The sequence below is a fragment of the Callionymus lyra genome, chromosome 5, assembly GCF_982586985.1.
Source record: "Callionymus lyra chromosome 5, fCalLyr1.hap1.1, whole genome shotgun sequence".
NCBI classification, from domain to species: Eukaryota; Metazoa; Chordata; class Actinopteri; order Syngnathiformes; family Callionymidae; genus Callionymus; species Callionymus lyra.
The window spans coordinates 10,373,052-10,396,966 of record NC_141822.1 but is presented as its reverse complement, the minus strand read 5'-3'; the positions used below and the strand labels follow the sequence as shown (position 1 = coordinate 10,396,966).

General features: G+C 37.9%; 1 protein-coding gene across 1 annotated transcript in view; it reads left to right on the top strand.

Moving 5' to 3' along the window:
• rgs3a (regulator of G protein signaling 3a) overlaps positions 1-23,915 on the top strand; it is a 197,069-nt gene that overhangs the window by 128,848 nt on the left and 44,306 nt on the right. Inside the window, exon 19 of the mRNA XM_087790739.1 lies at positions 19,369-20,322. Coding sequence (XP_087646865.1) covers positions 19,369-20,322 — 954 coding nt within the window. The remainder of the gene's footprint in view (positions 1-19,368; positions 20,323-23,915) is intronic.

The following is a 23,915-nucleotide window of genomic DNA, read 5'->3' as shown; positions in this document are numbered from 1 at the left end:
TATAATCTTGTTTTTCCATCAGGTACAGACGATCAGATAATCTCGGTGGAGATTATCATCAAAAAGCAAAAACACTTTTGTAAATACCGAACATTTTTAAGAAGGATTTCTAACAAACTCTGACCAGAGTCACTTGAACTTGACGATAGGATCTTCTGCGAAGCTCAATGTTTATGCTACGTTTTCTGCACTTCCTGAGGATTTTAAAGGGCAAGTTATACCATTGTGACGTGAACAAGAGCTTGAACTGTTGGCACTAAATGATGATGTTACAAGCATTTCATGTTCTTGAATTAACAGGAAAAACAACCGAGTTAGATTGAATCTTTTGCAGCCTAAGGAGGTTTTGAAGACAGTTTCAAACAAAACATCTTCACAGGTTCATGAGTTGAGATGAATCGTGTCCACATCTGCCACTAGTGGGAGGGAAATTCTGCTTAGTCACTGTCATGGAAACACAGGGAAGTAATGGTGTCAAGATTTATTATTGTTCTCAGAGAAATGCGGATTCAATTGAATTGAATCAGTTAAAAGTGTATCATTTGATTTTGTAATAGTAATAGAATTTGGGAAGTTATAAAAATACATTTGAAAATCTGTTTTTAAAATGTTTGGAATTTGCTTGTTTATTATTACTTCCACCAAGAAGATTATCTGATCATCTGATAGAAAAACTAATGAAAACAGATCAAATATAAAGGACATTTTGATGAAGGGGATCAGATATTTATACACAGTGATACCGATTACCATATGGATCTATTCACATTTTTGAAGAATTCATCACTTTGTCAGGAGAGAGCAACGGTTCAAGGACAACTAACTCGTTTATTTATTTATTTAAAATGCCAAAAAAAAGAAAGCTTGACGGAGGTATGTGTCCTCGAAGTGCTTTTCTAGTCTAGTTTTTATAGGTTTAGTTAAAAAGAAAATTGCTGTTAAACCCAAACTACTAAAATATACAACTTGAGGAAACAAGTCAGAAAAATATCAACATTTAATTGATTCCGGAAGTGGGTAAAAAAAACAACAAATAAAAAAACAATAATATGCAATAAAATAAATATAAGATTTTCCTTAATTAGTCCCAGAAATATAAAGGAAATTTTGATTCAACGTATCAGATATTTATACACACTATAGGTAGTGATACAGATTACCATATGGAGCCATGAATATTTTGAAGAATTCATCACTTTCTCAAAAGAGAGCAACGATTTAAGCTCTACTTACCTGTGTTTTGGTACATTTCAAATGCCCAAAAAAAAAACTTGGCAGTGGTACGTGTTCTCAAAGTGCCTGTTTTTTTTTTATATAGTTTATGTCAAAGATAGAATCCGAAACATCTTTTATGTGAACCCAACACTTTTAAAGAAAGTAGAAATCAAAAGTTAATATATATTTAATCTTCATTTTAATTCTCTATCATAACAAACATTTGAGTCAAAAAAGTTTTCTGGTAAACGAGGGAGGAAATGGGAAGGCGGGGGTCGATCAACTGCTATCAAACCCCGAATCTGTTTCCGCCACATTCCTGGAGCACTTCCACGTCGGCATGAAACATCGTTGTGTGTCTCTTACTTTATTTTAAAATTGTTGTTAAAATAGTTTCTTCTGCGTAGACGACGGACGGTCCGAGGCCCGGGGCGTGGTCCCGCTCTCGTTTTTAATGACGCTTGTTTAAGTGCGGATGTGGTGCAGAAAAAATGTCTTTATGGATTTTTTTTGTTGTTATTGTCATATTTGTGGTTATAATACAATCTTCCACCCTTCGATGTTTTTGTCGTTGATGGATAGTCAACAGAGTCCAATAGTTATAACCTTCTCCCTTTTTTTCCCCCGTGTATAAGCAAGTTTTATTTGCGATAAAACGAGAAGAAAACCTCCGATATAACATCATGGAAGTCACCGAGAAATGATGTAACTCCCATGTCCTTCACACACCGTGTACGGCTGCATGTTATATATGTGACCTCCTCGACACGCCAGCACTTATCTCTGCTCTTTTCCACTCCCTGGTCACATTGTCTTCAGCCTCGGCCGCCGTCATGAGGCACATTACGTCAGCGCCCTCGGCTTCCATCGATAATGTAGCGTTTCTGCTCCGGCTCGTCCTCTCCGGCCGTCGTACTCAACGGCTTTCAGGAGAAGATTAAATATGAAACTAATGTAGCATAAGAAGTACTTTTATTTTTTCTCGGGTTCGAGTCGTCTGCGTGGTTGACCCCGGGTTCACTCCCGTTTCGCATTCCAGAGATAAAAAAATAAATAAACAGGAAAATATTGTATGTATTGTGTGTATAATGGTAAAAATAATGGTTTGCACTGAAGAGCCACAGTGTTGTTCTCTTTACTTTAAAGACCCAATGTTGTGCTATTTATTTATACTTTATATTTATAATTTTTTGTCTTTTGATTCATATAACTTTCTCTCTCTATATATATTTTTATGTGTGTGTATGTGTGCAGTCCGCGTGTGTGTGTCTGTATGTACTGTATATGTATATGTTAAGTATGTGTGTGTGTATAAATGTACAGTATGTGTGTGTATGGGTGTTTTTGTGTGTGTGTATTGTATGTGTGTGTATACTGTATGTGCAGTATTTCTGTGTGGGGTTGTATGTGCAGTGTGTTGGTGTATCTGTCTGTATGTGTACTGTATTTGTGTATGTATGTGTGTGTGTATAAATGTACAGTATGTGTGTGTATGGGTGTTTTTGTGTGTGTGTATTGTATGTGTGTGTATATGTGCAGTGTTTCTGTGTGTGTTTATATGTGCAGTGTGTTGGTGTGTCTGTCTGTATGTGTACTGTAATTGTGTATGTGTATGTATGTGTGTGTGTATAAATGTACAGTATGTGTGTGTGTATTGTATGTGTGTGTATATGTGCAGTATTCTGTGGGTGTTTATATGTGCAGTGTGTTGGTGTGTCTGTCTGTATTTGTACTGTCTTTGTGTATGTGTGTGTGTGTGTGAATGTACAGTATGTACTGTATATGTGCAGTTTGTGTATTTCTATGTGTGTATTTCTATGTATATGTATACTTGTGTTTGTGTGTCTTCATGTACAATTTATGTATGTGTGTATGTATATATACACGGTATATATGTGTGTGTGTGTTAATATGCACAATAAAGTCTATCTATCCATATGTGTGTGCGTATGTATATGTATATCTGTTTGTATTATATTATTACCTACATAGGAGTATTTCATCCAACATGTAACTTCTAAACTTGTTTTTAAAATATTTTCAATGAAAACATAATATAATAATAAGTATATATTGGAACTTTACCTTAGAAAAGTAATGTATATGATTTTTTCTTTCATATTCTGATGTAGCACTTATTTCTGTTAACTAGTGATGAAAGGATTATGTTCCAGGTACTTAAAGGAAACATTTGTCACATATATAATTTCTTAACAGTCAGCAATTAATATGTTTGTGGGAGGAAACCTGAGAGAACCTAATTTTAGTTGTAATTAGACCTTTTTTATTACATGATTATTATAAGCTTTGGAACGATCTTCCTCTCTCTTTGCGCTTGATGGAGTCTACTGACTCCTTTAAGAAACATCTTAAGACGTTTCTATTTGTTCAGGCTTTTCCTTGATTTTCTGGAACTCCTGTTGTGTTATCAGTTTTATCTTGATCTTTAAAGTATGTACTTTTTTGAGTATTGTTTTGATTGTTTAAGCGCTTTATGACCCTGGTCTCGAAAAGCGCTATATAAATAAATATTACTTACTTACTTACTTATTACAAATGCAACAACAGTAAACAGTATTTAAGTATCATGTATTACCATCAATCCCATCACAATAGATGTTAATAAACTTCTAACGTCTTTAATTCATATTTGATTCGACCAAAGATGCATGAAATCAACCTCGTGCAGCTCGACAGATCGAATTACTCGATTCAATTACGACGGTCGATGATTCGTCTGTTCCCCCGGCTCACCTCTCTTCCTTCTTCTTTACGTCTCCTCCATCTCCTCCACTCCTTCTCCTCCTCCTCCTCCTCCCTCGCTCCCTCTCCTCCTTCACCTGCGTCGACATCCCAGACGTCCGCCGACAAATGACCATCGCAGTTTCTCCGCGAGGTGGACGAGGTGCGAGAGGCGTTGTGGCGCATGTAATGAGGCGATTGAGAGATTGATCGTCGATCCGGCCCTTTAACTACTTATTGGACACACACACTCACAGACACACACACACACACACACACACTGGCAATGAAGGCTCTTGTATCATCAGAAGCGGTTCATGTCATAACATATAGAGTCGTGTGTTTAGCTGGTGTGAATCATAATGACTGTTTCGATCCGTTGTTTACATCCTCGGAACGTTCCAATCTCTCGTCTTGTTCTACTAATGAAAAAAAACAACCCACTGCTGCTTTATTCCCTGCACTTAAACAACATGTTTCCATTTTATTCTCAGGCTTCTACTGGTGATGTGTTGGCGAGGCTTCATGAAACAGTTGATGAGGTTTCATGATACAGTGTTTCCACTTTAAAAAGCCACTAGATGGAACTCTCTGCTTTATAATCTTTGTCATCATTTTGGAACTTAAAGTGCCATCTCGTGACCTTTGAAAACACTGTATCGTGATACCTCATCCGCTGTTTCGTGAAGCCTCGTCGACCCTGCACCTCCCATACTTGATTTGACGCTTTGATTTAATACCGATATTCAGTTTATCAAATCCCAAATAACGTGTGAATCAGAAAGAGATTTTTTTTTTGTGAGAGATGAAGCTTCATGAAGCATCGTTCCACATCTTATGAGTCCACTAGATGGCACCCTTTTCAGTTTGATCTTAGCCTTTGAGCAATTATTAAAAACCTCCAGTCATTTTACAACTGTGTCTTCTGAGCATGAAAGTAATTGATGACGATGCTTCATGAAGCTTCACTAGAGATTTTAAAAAGTGCGAATATAAAGAGCATAGATGGATGGATGGATGGTACAGCAAGTTTCATAAAAGTAAGAACAAAGTGCAAATGAAATTAACAAAGTCAAAGAGATAAAAAAAAGTGCAAAAATAAAGAGCATGGATGGATGGATGCTACAGAAAGTTTCATAAAAGCAAGAACAACCTTCAAATGAAAGGAACAAAGAGCAAATGAAAGGAACAAAGCTCAGAGAGATAATTAAAAAATGTGAATTTAAAGAGCATAGATGGATAGATGGTACAGCAAGTTTCAGAAAAGCAAGAACAACGTGCAAATGAAAGGAAAAACGATCAAACGAAAGGAACAAGGTCAAAGAGACTTTAAAAAAAGTGCGACTACAAAGAGCATAGATGGATGGATGGAAGGATGAAGTTTATTGACACCCGAATGTCTCTACTGCAGTTCTTAATATATTTTTTTGTAGTCTGTTTTTTAATTAACTTTGTGGATCCAGCTCGTACGCCTGACTGGTCACATGGTCCAAGGTCATCATGCGATCGCGACATTTGGTCGATGCAAGACTGCGATGAAAGATTTTCTTAAGTTAACGGGAAGTCGAGAGATGAGAACAAAAGATGGCACCTCGAAATTGAGGGAAGGGAAGGTCGTGGGGGAAATTAGGACGACAGAGGTCGGAGGTGCATCTGTTGCTTTTTCGGAGATGACAGCGCAGCTGCTCCCCCGGGGCAGGTCCCTCGTCACCATGGCAACTGCAGGACAGAGTTCACCCGAATGTCCCCGGTCGACTGTTCACATGTGTGTGTGTTAATGTGTGTGTGGATGTGTGTGAACAATGTAGTCGTGAAAAGGTTGACTTTTGATGGATACGATTATTTAAGAATTCATTTTTCCTGTTATTATGTATATTTTACGTTTGCTACTTTGTAAAAAATAAAATAAAATAGGTTCCTTTTGTATCTGTACTAAACTAATGTTCATATATTTATTAAATGTTAAATTATATTCCTCAATAACAAGAGTTGTAGGTAACAATATTTACTTTGTGTACTCGTGGGAAAATAAACGATAGTTGAAAAGGACAAAACAGATGTTGATATGATTGTCTTATTACTTTAAGGCAACATCTCGTGATGAAGTCCCTCGTCCTGTCAGACGGTGACTCAGTGAACTGACCCTAGTTTTGAAATGCCGGAGAAGTCGTCTCGACTTCATGTTTCAACTTGACAAGTGTTTTCAGATCAACCCTTACGGATAAAGAGGGAGGTGAGGAGGAGAGTGCAGACGGGGTGGAACAGGTTGAGATGAACTTCAAGAGGGAAGAAGCTACAGTGGCTCACGCTCAACCTTAGAAGTCAACAAATGTGAAACTCAACTCTCCTGACTCTCATGTTTCAAATGTTGAATCTTCCTCTCCAAGATGCATTAAGTCCTTCATCATGACCATGTTTTGAACTTATTACTTTATAGAGTTCGTCTCAAATCTGGGCGAATGAGAGGTTACGAGAGCGGAGTCCACTATGACGTAATAATGGCTTCGCTCCTCCTCCTGCCAGCTCTAACCACGTCCCGCTTTTTTGTTTATACAACGAGTCCCTTGGAGGTCAACACTTCTGGGATTAATGACATTTAGAGCTGTAGAAACCCTGGATATGAAGAATGGTTTGAAGAGATGCTTGGGTTTTACTACAGAACTTGTAAATAAGTTTGTAATTTCTGCATGTTGTCATTTAAAATCCGGTGTTTTATTTTGTTCTGTACCTCGCTCTCTTTTCTTGTGATTGTGAAACACATTATTGACGTTTTATGTGTGACGTTTAGTAACAGTACAGGTGAACGAGAATACAAATGTAAAAGTATCACCAGAGGAATCACCTGAAGAAGAGCCTGTACCGCACACAAAGAAATTTTACATTCTGGCACTTCACACACCGTAGCGTGAGTTTTTCACTTCCTGGATTTACAATTGTGTTTTTTAAAAGTTCTATACAAGTGAACAAAACCGAAGATCCGATGACCTGAAAGCTGATTATTTTCCCACATTTTGTAAACAGAAGTTTTTGTCCACTTAAATAGTGGCAAAACACCTGCACATGTCAGCCAATCACGGAGAAGAATCTTAACAACAGATTGTATATTTATTAATATGGATGGATGGATGGATAGATGGTACAGAAAGTTTCATAAAAGCAAGAACAAAGTTTGAATAAAAAGAAAAAAGTGAAAAGAGATAAAAAAAAGTGCAAATATAAATAGCATGGATGGATGCATGGATAGATAGATAGATAGATGGTACAGCTTTTAAAGTGCGAATATAAGGAACACAGATGGATGGATGGATGGGTTGATGGATGAATGGATGGATAGATGGTACAGCAGGTTTCATAAAAGCAAGAACAAAGTGCAAATAAAAGGACCAACGTGCAAAGTGAATATAAAGAGCACAGATGGATGGATTGATGGATGAATGGATGGATAGATGGTACAGCAAGTTTCATAAAAGCAAGAACAAAGTGCAAATAAAAGGACCAACGTGCAAAGTGAATATAAAGAGCACAGATGGATGGATTGATGGATGAATGGATGGATACATGGTACAGCAAGTTTCATAAAAGCAAGAACAAAGTGCAAATAAAAGGACCAAAGTGCAAAGAGATTTAAAATAAAGTGTGAATATAAAGAGCATAGATTAATGGATGGATGGATGGTACAGCAAGTTTCACAAAAGCAAGAACAAAGTGCAAATAAAAGGACCAAAGTGCAAAGAGATTTAAAATAAAGTGTGAATATAAAGAGCATAGATTAATGGATGGATGGATGGTACAGCAAGTTTCACAAAAGCAAGAACAAAGTGCAAATAAAAGGACCAAAGTGCAAAGAGATTTAAAATAAAGTGTGAATATAAAGAGCATAGATTAATGGATGGATGGATGGTACAGCAAGTTTCACAAAAGCAAGACCAAAGTGCAAATACAAAAAATAAAGTGCAAAGAGATGACAAATTGCAAATATAAAGAGCAAATATCAAAGGCAATAACACACAGATGTGTGGTAGAAACTTTCTTCAATAAATCTTATAAAGTTTTTTGTTTTATTTTTATCTACTCGCATCACTGTCTTTAAAATAGAAGCAGGAGCAGGAAAGGAAGAGACTTGGATAAAAATAAAAGCCACAGGAAATGGGTTGTGATGTTATTATTTGATTGTGGTTTCGTTCTACCCTCCGGACAGATCTGTTCCTGTTTAAAGAAGTTCTTAATGTAGTTTAAAGACAGCCAAGAAAAGAATCCAGTGAACTTATAATAAAATAAGTCGATCGTGACTAAGCAGAGATTGAATACGTCAACATGTTTTAAATCCGAAACCCAGAGACCGTCGGTCTGCTGCGAGTACGTATCAGTTTCCAGGTGGTCAGTGGACTGATGGTTAGTTTTATTGCATCCTGGACGTTTTCAATCGTATTAAAATGTTGCCTGAGAGTGTTTGGTTTCAGTGGTTTGTGCTGAGTAAGACCGTTAGTGCCGTTAACAGCCCATCTTCACATCAATCTCACCAACGTTCGACTCGTCGTGTCTTTTCTCTGGGCTTTTATTTTTTTCTTCTTCTCCACTTAGTGATCTCATTGTGTTCATTTTTCACTCGTCTTCTCGTCTCTTCCATTTATCTCTCACTTCCACTAATCTGCAGCCACGTGACACGTTTTGATATTGTGATGAATCACCGGCTTCATTCAGAAGTACTTTATTATTCACCGCATTTTGGACTCGCGTACGAGCCGGAAACAAATGTTTTGATGTTGTTTTCTTCCACAAGAACGGATGGAGATGCTTTTTTATTTTATACTTGTCTTTTACCGGCGGAGTTAGGAAGCTCCGAGCTGAAAATGGATTCTCCGGATCAAACGCTAATGCAAGTCTTGTGGTTTTTCTTGAGGAAATCACATGATGTCTGATGAGCCTCAGGGCTGGACGTGTCACTGTTGCTGCAGAACATTAGCTCAGATGTGCAGCGATGACCTTCCAAACCTCTTCAGGTTAAGACTAACTTATTGTCCTTTACTTTAAATATTCACCAAAAACATTGACTGTTACTCTTTTCTAATCCAGGGGCCAGATGGGGCCCTCGTTCATCCAGTCATTCTGTGGTGCATTTTGAGTTTCAATAGTTTATTTTTACCATATTTTAACTGATGATTTATATTCTGTCAATTAAGTCAATATTATGCCAATTTAACCCTATTGGTCTCAAGGGCCCATTAAACAATTGGAAAAATTTGAAAAGAAGAGAAAGAAGCTTTAAAAACGATCTTCTGATCTTGTCCCTTTACAACAACCCACCGATCATAGATCATTACAACATGATTATAATTAAATGGTAATTGTGCAGAAACTGAGGTAATTACAAATACTATACTATTAACCTTTTTATAAACTACTGCCCCCTCATTCTGTTGGAGTCTAATATATGTTGGCATCAGATCATTAGGAAATGTTGGAGGAGAAACTAAGTGTGTTTTTATATCTTTGATGGATGCATGGATGGATGGATGGATATTTGGATGAATAGAAAAAATGGATGGATGGATATTTGGATGAATAGAAAAAATGGATGGATGGATATTTGGATGAATAGAAAAATGGATGGATGGATATTTGGATGAATAGAAAAAATGGATGGATGGATATTTGGATGAATAGAAAAAATGGATGGATGGATATTTGGATGGATGGCTATTTGGATGAATAGAAAAAATGGATGGATAGATATTTGGATGAATAGAAAATTGGATGGATGGATATTTGGATGAATAGAAAAAATGGATGGATGAATAGAAAAAATGGATGGATATTTGGATGTATAGAAAAATGGATGGATGGATATTTGGATGAATAGAAAAAATGGATGGATGGATATTTGGATGAATAGAAAAAATGGATGGATGGAAGGATGGATGGATGGATGGATGGATGGATATTTGGATGAATAGAAAAAAGACAAGAGAAAAACATCAGAAGATAATTTCCTATTAATGATACATTTATAAAAACGTTTTATCTTGTACTATTCATTATAAATACAATTATATAACAATAAATAAATGAAATAAATAAATAAATTCAATTCCTTTTTTTTCTTTGTATATAAAAAGATCAAATTATATATATATATATATATTATCAACATGTAACGGTTTTATAATGTCATTAAAAACGAAAGAACATAAAAAAAATGAAAGAAATGTTGTCCCTTAGAAAGGTTCCATATATACATTGCTGTTATTATTACACAGTAGTTGTGCACAAACTGAGGTAGTTTCAGATTGAATCCTCCTTACATTTACGGCTCAATCATGTCTTTAATATGAATAACAAACCAGCTGATGGTGACGTAACGACACTTGCGTTCAGTCACGGTGACAACAGGTGATCGATCTGAAGAACAACCAGCAGACGCGACACACAGACGCCTGTTGGACTCTTGAAGAGGTCGAGTCGAGTCGAGGGCTCGTTGTCGTGAAGCTCTGCCTTCTTTTATGTCGTCTGCGCTGGAGCGAGTGCATCTGACATGTGGCTCCATTGTGTCTCATGCGGAGCCTTCAGCAGTCATCGCTCAAGGACCTCGTCGCAGATAAGGAGGAAGCGGCGGATCCTTTATAGCCCATGATGCGAACTCCAATCCACGCCGTGAATCACACGCTAACTTCTACCGTGTTTATTAAGGTGGGGGGGGGGGGTGACAGGAAGGGTGAGACGGATGAAGGAGGAGGTTTCAGATAAAATGAAAAAGTTTATTTATAGATACCGAGTCGAGGTGGTCTCTGGACGAGGTTCGCATCGCCTTGTTTGGAAATGAAAATTAAGGAAAATACTACGCGGTCCAATGAATTCGACCAGGAGGTTCCGTGCGGAGAGTCTTGCTCGTGGGCGTCTTGACGTGTCCCTGCTGCGACATGGAAATTCAACCCGACACTTTTTTAAGATTCTCAACCACAGCCACGGGGACCACAAATGGTTTTTTAGGCCGGCAAGTGAAATCCCAGTGGAATGTTTGTTTTTGTTTTTTTACAAATGTTCAATTTCTAAACCAAATAATTGGCTGAAAATGAGGTTGAGAGTTGAATCCCCGTCACTACTATGGATGGATATCGAGGCAGGGTTGTTGCAACTCCAATGTCCCGAGGGCCAGATCGAGAGGATGTCCAGCCATGTGGACCGGGCAACCCCTCTACTACTATGTCCTGTTTGGACCAAAAATAGATACACTTTAAAGAACTCTTTAGGACAGGAATCGAACCAAGCTAAGTGTCTCCTTACGTTGTTGATGGTTGCAGACGTCGTGAAACAAAAAGCACATGGTCTTGATGTGTGTCTTTGTAATAATCCATGCGTTTGTGTCTTCTCATCTGGACTAGTGCAACAGTTTTTTCTTTCATGTCTTAACAAGAAGGATCTGTCTCGCCTGCAGTTCATACAAAACTCTGCAGTGAGAATTCTGACCCGCTCTAGTAGAAGAACTCACATTTCTCCGATCCTTAAAACTCTTCACTGGCTTCCAGTTTCTTTCAGGATCAACTTTAAAATTCTGGTTCTTACTTTCGGATCTATTCATGGTCAGACTTTCCATCAGTAGATTCTGATCCAGACTTACACCCCAGCTCGGGCTCTGAGGTCCGTGGATCAGAATCAACTGACTCGCACAGCCTTTTCCCGAAAAGCCACGCAATGTGCCGCAGTATTGTCGTCTCTTTGAAAACGGACTTGTTCATTACGGGTGAATCGGCCGCAGCAATCGACCACCTGGTCCAGGGACAGTGATAGTTTGGTTCGGAATAATCCTTGTATTGTTGGAGTTGAAGGGGATCCCCACACAACAATGTATGTCCACCCGCTCTGACACCAGCAGTTTCTACCCTGAGAGACTAGTTTAAAGAATATAGATTCATTTAAAGTGATAGTTCAACGGAATTCTACTGATTTTCTACTCACCCTCATGTCGACTAAGGGTTGGGATTATTTTCAGGGTAATCTGTTGCCTCTTAGATTTAAAGCAAATGTTTGTTCATTTTAGATTATACAGCAAACAGTGCCATCTAGTGGGCTCTGAAGTCAATGCTTCACGAAGCTTCATCAGCCTGTCACTACCTTCAAGTGTGATTTTTAAAACGTACTTTTCCTATCCGTAAATAAGTTGAATATGAAAACACTATTCTTGTTTTCAGAAGCATCCATAGCTCTTCTCCGAGTCAATCGCTTATGCTAACGTTCCTCTTATATCTAAGAGAGATGTCAGTCATCCACCTACTGAAGGCCGTTATTGGCAGTGATGGTCTGTCCACTAGATGGCATCTCTGCACTATTTTACTTTGTTTTGAACAACTGTCCTAATGAAACGTCGCATAATTTTTAAACTGATGGTGCCACCTACTGACCTCTTAACAACATGACACTGTTTCATTAAGCTTCATCATCACATCACTAGTTTTTTTTAGTGATGTTCTTATGAAGCTTCATGACGCCTTGTCATTATTTTCAGAGTCCACTAGATGGCGGTCTCTGCACTATTTTACTTTGCTTTGAACAACTGTTCTAATGAAACAAAACATCATTTTTAAACTGATGGCGCCACCTACTGACCTTTAAACAACATGACACTGTTTCATGAAGCTTCATCAGCACATCACTAGTTTTTTTTAGTGATGTTCTTATGAAGCTTCGTGACGCATTGTCATTATTTTCAGAGTCCACTAGATGGCGGTCTCTGCACTATTTTACTTTGCTTTGAACAACTGTTCTAATGAAACAAAACATCATTTTTAAACTGATGGCGCCACCTACTGACCTCTAAACTACATCACACTGATTCATGAAGCTTCATCAATACATCACTAGTTATTGTTAGTGATGGTCTGATGAAGCTTCATGACGCATTGTCATTATTTTTAGAGTCCACTAGATGGCGGTTTCTGCACTATTTTCCTTTGTTTTAAACAACTGTTCTAATGAAACATAATTTTTAAACTGATGGCGCCACCTACTGACCTCTGAACAACAAAAACATTTTATCGTCAACATCTGAAAAATGTTCCACATTCTGGCTCTTTTTTTCAGATCAATATCATCAAACAAGCTCTTATATTACGTCTACAATTAAGGTGTGATTATCATACAGTGTCATAATAAGCAAGTTAAAATGATTTTGCTATTAAAACCCATCATGTCTAAAGTTGTTTGTAAAAACACTTCCGCTAACGGTTCACGATGGTAAAAAAAAAACACGAGTTGACAAACACAATCATCGTGAACCTGAATCCTTATTATCACTAAAAGCGACGATATACGTCGCACACAGTTTGTCGAACGCTTGTGTCTCCGTCAGGGTCAATATCTGCCGTGAATGGCTTCACGCAGCAGTAAAGAGCCGCTGATGAGAGCGATGAGAGGCACGAACAACAATATCCTGAGCTAAATAATTTAGCAGAACGCACCATAAAGAGGAGGTTTTTTTCTTCTGGTGGGTGATAATCTTTCGTTCTCAGGAAAATTAGGTTTATCGTCTTATGGAACGACTTTTCTCTGCAATGATGGTTGTTGTTTGTGGAAGCAGAGACACTCGACACTTTTGAATTAAAAACAATTGTGTTCATCCTGGTTTTTCTGTCGTATTCACTGTGACCGCGACAGAAAATCGCCTTAAACCATCTTGAGCGTCTTCGCCAGTCACACCTGTCCTCTTGTCCTTCATCATCATCATCATCGACTGTTTCCCTCTTCAAGACGTCTTCCCCTCTTTTTTTCGCATTTCCTGGACACCTTTACATAAATCAATGACACATTTTAAATGTTGTTCTCAGTCCAATAATGATTTATATTGAAAAATATTTAATTAAAATGCATATATCATCAAAAGTAACTACAACGATTACACTTGTTGATACTTTTATTTACTTTTTTTTTCCCTTTTTGGATCATGTTTTTGTTTGCATTTCCACATCAAAGATGATAAAATAAAACAAGATGAATCTATTATTTTTCTCTCTCTTGAAAACTTAAAAATAAAGGGTGAAAAGATGTTTAAATTAAATTAATCAAAAGTTGTGATTTTACTATGTAATGTATGAAATAATATATATTATATTACTCATTCAATTTAAAGATCTTTAATTTAATTTTAAAAAATAAATAAATACAAAGAATGGATATTTTAAATGTGTTTTGAATTGATTTCAATGGACAACAACTTGTCAAGTTATTAAAAAGACATAATAGTAAAGTTTGTTATTTAACATTTGATCATTTTTCTAGTTTTGTAGTTTCAATATAAAACTCATGTTGCAACATATCAACAGTGAAAGGATCTTCTTCGTCTCCAGGGCCACACATTCACCCGTTTCAGTCACTAATCGTCTAAATTATTCACATACCTCTGGTGTGAAACCAAAAGGCGAGTTAAAATCTCACCTCCGAGTCAACCAGTGCAGTTCCTGGGGTTACTGATTGGAGCTGATAACAGCTCACGCAATATTTAGAAAGAACCGAGGCGGTCTTGTGACTGTATCATCCTCGCTGAACCCAACAAAGACCGCCTTGACTCCATCTGGTGCAGAGTTCAAGATCAACTTATTCTGGAAGCAAGACTAATTATTACCTAAATATAAATAGAAGACAGTTTTAAATTAACCTGGAAAAAAACATTATTTTGTCTCCCTTTCTTTTTATTCAAAAATAGAACACTAATAGTTTTACAGAACTAATCTTTAGTTACTTAATGACGAGTCTTAATGGGAGGTTTGTTAATAAACTAATTTTAAAACATCATCATCGTCATTTTATTTGTTACTCCTCAGACTACTGTTTGAAAAGTACTTTTTAAGAGAAAAGTCTTCGGTGAAGTCCAAAGTCACTGATGTATGATGTGTTTGTAACTGTCCTCAGCGGCTCAAGAACTCACTACATTACGGTAGCGGAATCTGAATTTACACAAGAATTCGAGGCTTGTCAACCAATCAGAATCAAGATAAAACTGAGCGAATAGCTACTCTGAAGAAGATGATGATCCCAAATACGGCGCCATTAAATAGGGTTCACGGTTCATTCGGCCATTTTTACTTTTTACTAAAATGACTAGGAGTTTGTATTATCAAGAATCTGTCGTTACGATGCGTATCACGATACAGGGGCAACAGCACAATGTATTGCAGTACTGTAGTAACAAGTATATATTTGTAGTATTGTCGACTAATTGATTCTGGTGTTGCAGAATTTACAGACCACATGACTCTTGACGAAGTCGTAACTGCTTTCATCTGTTTTCAAACCAAAATATTTCTAAACATCAGCTTTAAAAGCTGCTGGAGTCCATTGTATCCTCTTGTCCTTAGTCATCTCCAGGATCTCACATGATTTCCATGTTCATTTAGCTGCGGAGAATGTAATGAATGCTGTCGTCTAGTGGCCTAAAGTTTAATTGCAACACAAAAATGAACAAAACGTACATTGTAAATGAAAAATATATATCAAATAATTGTTTTACACAAAATAATAAAATAACTATGGTAACACATAAAATATTCTTTCCAAAAAAAACGAAAGGAAAAAAAACAATAAAGTACTGTTTAATACCGATACAGTATAGTGCAAATGAATCTCGTGATATTCCCCTTATTTCAGATCCCCATTAAGATGAACCTTTTATTTTTTATCTTTTATTAGAGGATGTGAAACAGGAGAAACCAACGACTACTTCGGTCCGATTGTGTTACAAGTAGCAAGTGTTTTGAGAACCTTCCTTACAAAAGTAAGGAATAATTATTGATTCAAACTTTGATTGCAATTTTTTTATTTACCTCTATAACATCTGATACAAGTTCACTTATCGTTTAAACACTGTTATAATTATATTTATTTGACAAAACTACTGATTGATTAATTTTATAACATGTTTCATTTATTGGAAACACTTTGTAAACCTGCTGTTACTCTCAACTGATCCCTTTTGATTTAAATAAGTCACTTCTGAGCGTGTTTTGCGGTTGAGAAAAGAAACGGAAAAATGAAAGATGCAAACCGTCGATGGGTTTGAAAACAGCTCATTTCACTCCCGCTAAAGTCTCGGCTGTTTTTTTTTTTAATGTACATTCCACTTTCCCCCGAGGGCTCGGCCGAGACTCCGTTCGATGCTCGCCACCGCAGTAAAGAAAAACAAAATGTGGTCGATTTATATGTTTCGCCCCCGAGCGCTGGGAATACGAGCAGCTGTTTTCTTTCTTTCGCTCTTCTCTATCATTTAATGACACGAAAACACGGAGGAATATCCAAGAAAATGCAATTCTTTTAATTTTAAGTTGTAAAGTCACACGTTTGAGGATAACAGAAGTTATCTTGAGTTATCGTTTTGTATCTCAAAAGAAGAGGTAATGGGTTCATTTGAAGTAGGAATGCACACGGAAGGATTAACCCAAGAAAAATAAAGAAACACAGGACGAGGTACTGCATTTAAAAGGGAGAGCGGATGAAGTACAACCTGCAAAGAAAGGGATTTAAAAGATTGTTTCTGGCTCCCCCGGTGTCAGAACACTGTTACTGCAATGGCGTGACACCTCTCTTGCACCTTTGCAAAATGTTTATTTGTTTCCTTAATTAGATAAAGGGAAGGTCAGTCTCTCCAGTACATTTGTAAACATTGTTTTGTAGTTAAAAATATATCGTAACAATAACAGCTGGAGAGTTCTACTACGTCAGGCAATTATTACAGTAATTGTGAAAAAAAACAAAACTAAATGAAAAACAAAGTTTTGGAAGGAGGTTAACAGAGATTGAGTCCTAGAGGTGACATGAATACAAAAAAAGCGTATCTCCAGATACGAATATTGCGAGATACTTTTTTCTTTTTTTAAATTCCTGTCATCCTCTTCGTAGCACCCGTCGTATTTGAGCGAGAAGAAGGCCAATATCATGGACCAAGAGAATTTTACTTTTCCCTTGTTTACTGAAAGAGGGTTATTACATTTCGCCAGAAGGTGGTGCTATTGAGGTGGACGGAGAAGATCTCTTTGTTCAACAATTGTATTAATTGTTATGTCTCTGTCCTGCAGTCTGAAGAACAACATTTTACTATATAACTACAAGTCTTCAATTACACATGTCTACCTTGCATTGACGTAACTACATATTCATCCTCGTAATCCAGAGTATAAATATGTATTTACGTCAATGCAAGTTAATAGTACGAGTACACATTTCATGTTACGAGTATGTGGGACTTATGCACCCGATCTGACTACATACAATGTATGAATCCACCTAGTGAATAAACTAAAGAACTACTGTTATGGACATAAAACAAATCACTCAAAATTGACTTGTTTATTTTGGTGAACCAGATTCAATGAACTCAGTCAGATAAACATAACTGTTTCCCGCATCAACACTGGAGAATATCATGGGAAAGATTCAGCTACGATTATCTGGAGATAAGATATCTCCAGATACTAAATCTAAAAATAATGTACTTTAATGTCACTCTAGGGGGCGCCATATAAATCTGAAGATGATAGAGAAAATCCTGAGGAATAGGAAGTTAGCTGGTTTAAATGTGGAGTTGTTTTAACATGTTCCTGTTCTTCACATGTTCGTTTTCCATTAATAAAATCGGCTGAAAGAAGCCATGACTCAAACTTAAAAGGGTGGAATGGCACTTTCAACATTCTTGTTTAATTATTTGCCAATATACAAAATCTCAACTTTTGGCTTCAATATGAAACCTTTTAAATCTTTCCTTCCTCGCTATCTATTGAAGCTAATTCAACACATGTCACAACCATCCATGTTACACTCACCATTGTCCTCCCCAACCACCTCTTTTATAGAAAACACAGTTCTTTTATCTTGTCATAGAATACGGATACAATTGAGACGCCATTTTTTGCTACCAGTTCCTCAGAACTAGTTTCGCATTAGCATCTCATGACCTCTTGCTCTACTGGACTAAACTTTAACCACTTTGGCAGGATAAGGTATTGAAACTCTAAAGAAATCTCTTCATCAACACTTTATCGACCGTTCAGATCATGGTTAACAAACTGTTTCCATGTTTTCCGTTTGTTTCCCTCCGACTGTGACATGGGTCATTTTTTCGGAACCATCGTCCTCACTTTAGGGAGCAATTTCAGAGAATACATGATTCATCTGTTTGAGCAAGTTTCATTCAATGTTTAGTTAAATATATAGTTCACCCATAACTTCACTCATTTTCTACTCACCCTCAGGTCGACTAGAGGTTGGGATTATTTTCAGAGTAATCTGTTCCTTTTTAGAGTTATGGACAAAAATGTTTGTTCATTTTAATGTAGCGACCTGAGCTCAGTTTTCTTCGTCTTCGTCCAAAAAGACACTTAAAAACATCCAAATACCTCCATCTTCTGTATGTAAAGTCCGTCTTGTATTGAAGCCTCGACATGAGAAATTGTTACGATAAAACTATAAAAATCTATAATTAAAGGTTGTTTATAACAGAAGCTAAATGGCTAACATGCTACAGCAGACCTGGGCAAAAATGCGGCCCTCATAATATCAAAGCATGATCATGTATAAATGGTTTTAATGCATTAACACATTTATTTTGTATTTATTATTCATTTACATTTCAGCATAACACTTTACTTTTTGTGTGTAATTTTTCGAGTATATATTAATCCCTCAAAACATTTTTTGTAAGTTAGTTGAAGAAATGTTTTGAAAAAAACTCATATATACAAGAATAAAATTGCAAATAAATAAAAAATAAAAGTCACGGCCTAATGACGAATGTCCTTTTTTTTTTTTTAAGGGATTTTTTCGTCTTTCTTTTGCTTGACGGCCCCTAACAACAATCACAGAATTGAATGTGGCCCTTGAAGAATTATAATTGCCCACCCCTGGGCTACACAGACAGAAAACACTATATCGCGAGAGGTTCCAGTGTCCACTGTCTAAACTGTTTCCTGTCTCTGTAGCATGTTAGCCTTTTAGCTTCTGCTACAAACATGCTTAAAGTATAGAATTATTTTTAAACTTTTCGGATCACATTCCTCATGTAGAGGCTTCAATCCAAGATGGACGTTACAGACGAGCAGTACGGAGGTTTTTGGATGTTTTTAAGCGTCTTTTTGGATGAAGATGAAGGCGATGTCAACTGAGCTCCGGTCGCTACATTAAAATGAATAAACATTTTTGTCTAAAACTCTAAAAAAGAACAGATTACTCTGAAATTAATCCCAACCCTTAGTCGACATGAAGGTGTGTAGAAAATGAGTGAAGTTTGAATTTTGTGTGAATAAAACACTAAAGTATGTCTGGCTAAACGTATGACAACGTAGCCACTGCATTTGACAACAATCTGAGAATGTTCTACTTAGAGCGAGAAGGAAGTACACGAGCTAAAACTTCCAACTTCTGTGTTTCCGTCAGATGTTGGAGCCAAAGGTGGACCCCTCCTCGTGCGAGCTGGGCGGCGCCGACCGCGGCGGCGTCTGCCTCCACCTGCCGCCTCGCAGCTCCGAGGGCGAGGAGAGCAGCCTGTACCCGTCCAGCCCGTCCGAGCCGCCCACCCTGGGCAGCCCGCACACCTCCGAGCCGCTGACCCCCGTGGACGAGGTCTACCTGCCGCTGGGGGGCCTGGGAGGCCTGGGCGGCTCCAGCGAGCGCCACCGGGTGCCCCCCACGCCGCCGCCCTCCACCGAGGGCGAGGACTGCAAGAGCATGGAAGGGAACGAGGTGGAGATCTGGAGGGAGGCCCACGAGCAGATGATGAAGAGGAGGGAGGACGAGTACGAGGAGGAGGAGAAAGGGAGTAAAGAAGGCGACGAGGAGCAGCTGAACCTCCACCTGGTGGTGGAGAACACGGACGAGGACAACGCCTCCGAGCCCCCCGACACCAACGCGCCTCCCTCCTCGTCCTCGTCCTCCTTCATCATCCCCGAGCTGCGCCTGGACCGATCCTTCAGCGCCGACGCCCTCTCCTCGCCCAACACCGACGAGGAAGACTACGACGAAGACGAGGACGACGAGGACGAGTCGGATGAAGACGAGGACGACGAAGAGGACGACAGCGACGACGCCTACCTGCAGCGCAGCGACAGCAAGCGCCGCAGCATGGTGGAGGGCGCCACCTGCGAGAAGCACGGGGCGGTGCGGCTCAGCGTGCAGAACTCGCTGCGCCGGCGCACCCACAGCGAGGGGAGCCTCCTGCAGGACCCCCGGAGCCCCTGCTTCACCTCCGACAACGCCATCAACTGCATGGAGGCGGGCGGCGGCGGACACAAGGGCGGCTGGACGCTGCCGTCGCCCAAGACCCTGAAGAAGGAGCTGACCAAGAACGGAGGCTCCATGCATCAGCTGTGCATGCTGTTCTCTGGGAGGAAGGTGAGTTAAGAGTGGATTTAATTCAGTTAAAACGACTATAAAGATTAAAAAATGAATTCAAAATATAACCTCAATGAAAAGCCACAGTATAGAATCCTGGTCATAATGTTATGGCTGAAAAAATGTAAACAGAATGAGGTGTAAATACAGGTTTTTTGTTTAGTTTAGATCGCACAGGAAGTTTTACATTACTCAGTGGAAAAATGCAGAAAGAGCGACACCAAGCGGCCACTCGTTAAAACTGCTTTAAATCCCGCCTCAGCTACTGTATATTACTTATATTATATTACGTGTCAAATAATTCGCTTTTGTTCGCCAAGAAAATACAATTTGATCAAACAATGATCGACATATATTTAAATAATACATTTTGATGATCACATATAATTAAAGAACAATTTCGTGACATGTTTGCTGATCTTGAAAATTACAAACGGATCCGATTCAAAATACATACAGTATAAGTAGTTACCATCTCTCACCACTAGAGGGAGGCATTCGCCAACTCGCTCCACTGGGATTTTCGCCTCCACTGAGAAAATTCTCTTTTATTCAAACATGATTCAACTTATTCTGTGCATCAATCATTTTTGTTAAAAGTTGAAGTAATGTTTATTGAACCATGCAGGATTATATGTACCACAAACATGTGTGATTTTTTTCCACACAATCTCACTTCAAACCATCTCCACACACTGGTTGACCTTACATGGGATTGTGACTTGTTCTCTGTGTGTGTGTGTGTGTGTGTGTGTGTGTGTGTGTGTGTGTGTGTGTGTGTGTGTGTGTGTGTGTGTGTGTGTGTGTGTGTGTGTGTGTGGGAGGGGGTTGTAAGACAGCAATGTACCCTTGTGAAGATTCAAGGGTAACTCTGCTACGTCACAGGGATTTTCCGTTATTTACAAGCGTCAGTCATGAATCTTGTGTCTTTCCGAGCTGAAGAAGAACTTGAAACGATTTGTTGAGACTCAGAGATTACTTGTACAGGATGTGACTGATCAGCTGGTTAATAACTTCCTTTGACGTGCAAGTAGTGACTAAGTTAGTTAAAAACATGTTCATTTTTATTTATTTTTTACATATATTTATGAAATATAAATAAAATAATCGAATCTAAGTCAAGAACAAGGGTTTGACTAGATCATGTTAACAGGAAATAGAATCACGATACAGGAGCAATGATATGATATGTTGCGATACTTTAAGTACAAGTATATATTTGTAGTATTGTCTAGTACTCAACTCTGGTGTTGCAGAATTTACAGACCACATGACTCTTGACGAAGTCATTACTGCTTTTATTTTTTTTGAAACCAAAACAAGTCCAAACATTAACTGTAAAAGCTGCTGTAGTCGACTGTATCCTCTCATCCTCAGTCATCGCATGGATCTCCCAGAATTTCATTGTTCCTTTAGCTGCTGAAGACGTGATGACCTCTAGCGATTGGATGTTTAATTGCAACCCAAAATGGAACAAATACCATTAACATTTTAATTTAAATTTTACAGGCACTTCATTAAAATGTAAACCATAAAATAACTATTTTAATGAAAATCTGATTTAAAAACAACAACAAAAGTGCTGTTTAATATTGATACAGTATTGTAAAAGAATATATTGTTTATATTGTTTTTTCAAACTCAATACAAGATTGATAAAATCTACTCCATTTTCCCACCTTCAGTCAAATTAATATGATCACTCTTTACTCCTTTATTAACATGTAAAACTTCTGAAGGCCAGAACAACATATTATGATAAAATGAGATTCATCGTTAATCATTAATAAAATGTCTCTTTTTAACTTTTGAACCGTAAATAAAACAACGTCAAAATAACACAACACAACTAGAATGTACAGAATAACAATATTCATATAAATATCACATAAATTAGTGCAAAAATCTAAATCAACACTGACTTGAACATATTTGTACAACTTTAAATGCAGACAAGAAAAGAGGAAAAACAGTGAAAAGTGTTTTATCGTTTTGAAAATAATCGGTATTTGAACGAAAGTAGGTTTATTTTAAATCTTAAAAACACTAAGTTTTCATAAGGATGCTGAGCAAACAGAAGGTAAAAGACACTGGTGGGTCAGGATCGCGGGTCAGTGGGTCGACAAGTTCAGGGGTTTAAAAAAATGAAGCTCGAAATACTTGCAAAGAGCTCTCTGGTGAATAATTGAAGTCTCGTGAATCGTGGGAAAAGTCTTTTCGGGAGGTTACGAGCGACAGTCAAAAGTAACGATACTGCAGGACTGCATCAAAAAACTTCGTTTCCTCTTTGAAAACTGCAATAAATCCCCAGTCTAGGAGTCAATAAGAACCTTCAGAATCATTCAAATCGGTCCAGACTGAATAAAAAGTGACCTTCAGGTTTCTTTGGCCGTCGTGTAAATCAAGTATAATAAGGTTGACATTAAACGCCAGCGTAAAGGTTAATGTGTCCTGAGAGTGTGAGCGTGATCTCGTTCGGCTGTAGGAGCAACAAACACCGACATCGATCCTGTGACGCGAAGAGACGCCGTTAGAAGGTGAACGTAATGAACATTTACACAGGAAGTGAAAGAAAGAGTGAGCGCTCCAGGTTTTTAACACGGACAAACCATCACCACTTTATATATGTTCAGAGCTTTATTCATAAACTGTGTTTGTATTGAAAAAAAATGAATACATCTTTTTTGTAAACAACGTTAGAAGTTTTCATATATTTTAAATGATCTAGTTACGATGGAATAGAGTTTTTAAATACATTTTAAAAACATGTAAATATTGGACAAATATGATTAAAAACACAAATCCATAAAACATGAAGCAACAGAATAAAGATGCTGTGAAGAAATACAAGCAAATCTATGCCAATATCAAACAATTGTATTTTTAAACATGAGTCTGTCATCAACACAATAGCAACAAGTGAAATAATATCCACCGACCCTGTCTTAGTGTAAATATTTACCGTGTATAGTGCTGAGTGTCAACACCAGCCTTCTGGCCGTCGACGCTGTTTTTCTCAGTATGGCAACGATGATGCTTTAATGTTGATGACAGTCAGTGTGTCAGCGATGAGTTTATCACGAGGGTTGATGGTAAATGAGAAAACTATTGAACTCTGTATACATTTGTACAGTGACCTAGAAATATGCCTTTAAATTAAATATAATATTATTATTGTTAGAAGTGGTAGTAATAGGGGTAGTGGTAGTAGTAGTAGTAGTAGTAGTAATGGCAGTGGTAGTTGTAGTAGTAGTAGTTAGTAGTAGTGGTATTTGTAGTGGTAGTAGTTAGTAGTAGTAGTGGTAGTGGTGGTGTTGGTGGTAGTAGTAGTGGTAGTAGTGAGTGGTAGTAGTGGTAGTAGTTAGTAGCAGTAGTTAGTGGTAGTGGTAGTAGTGGTAGCGGTAGTAGTAGTAATGGTAGTAGTAGTGGTAGTGGTAGTAGTACATAGTAGTGGTAGTAATTAGTAATAGTGGTAGTAATTAGTAGTAGTGGTAGTAGTATTAGTAGTGGTAGAAGTATTAGTAGTGGTAGTAGTAGTAGAAGTGGTAGTAGTGGTAGTGGTAGTAGTAGTAGTGGTAGTGGTAGTGGTAGTA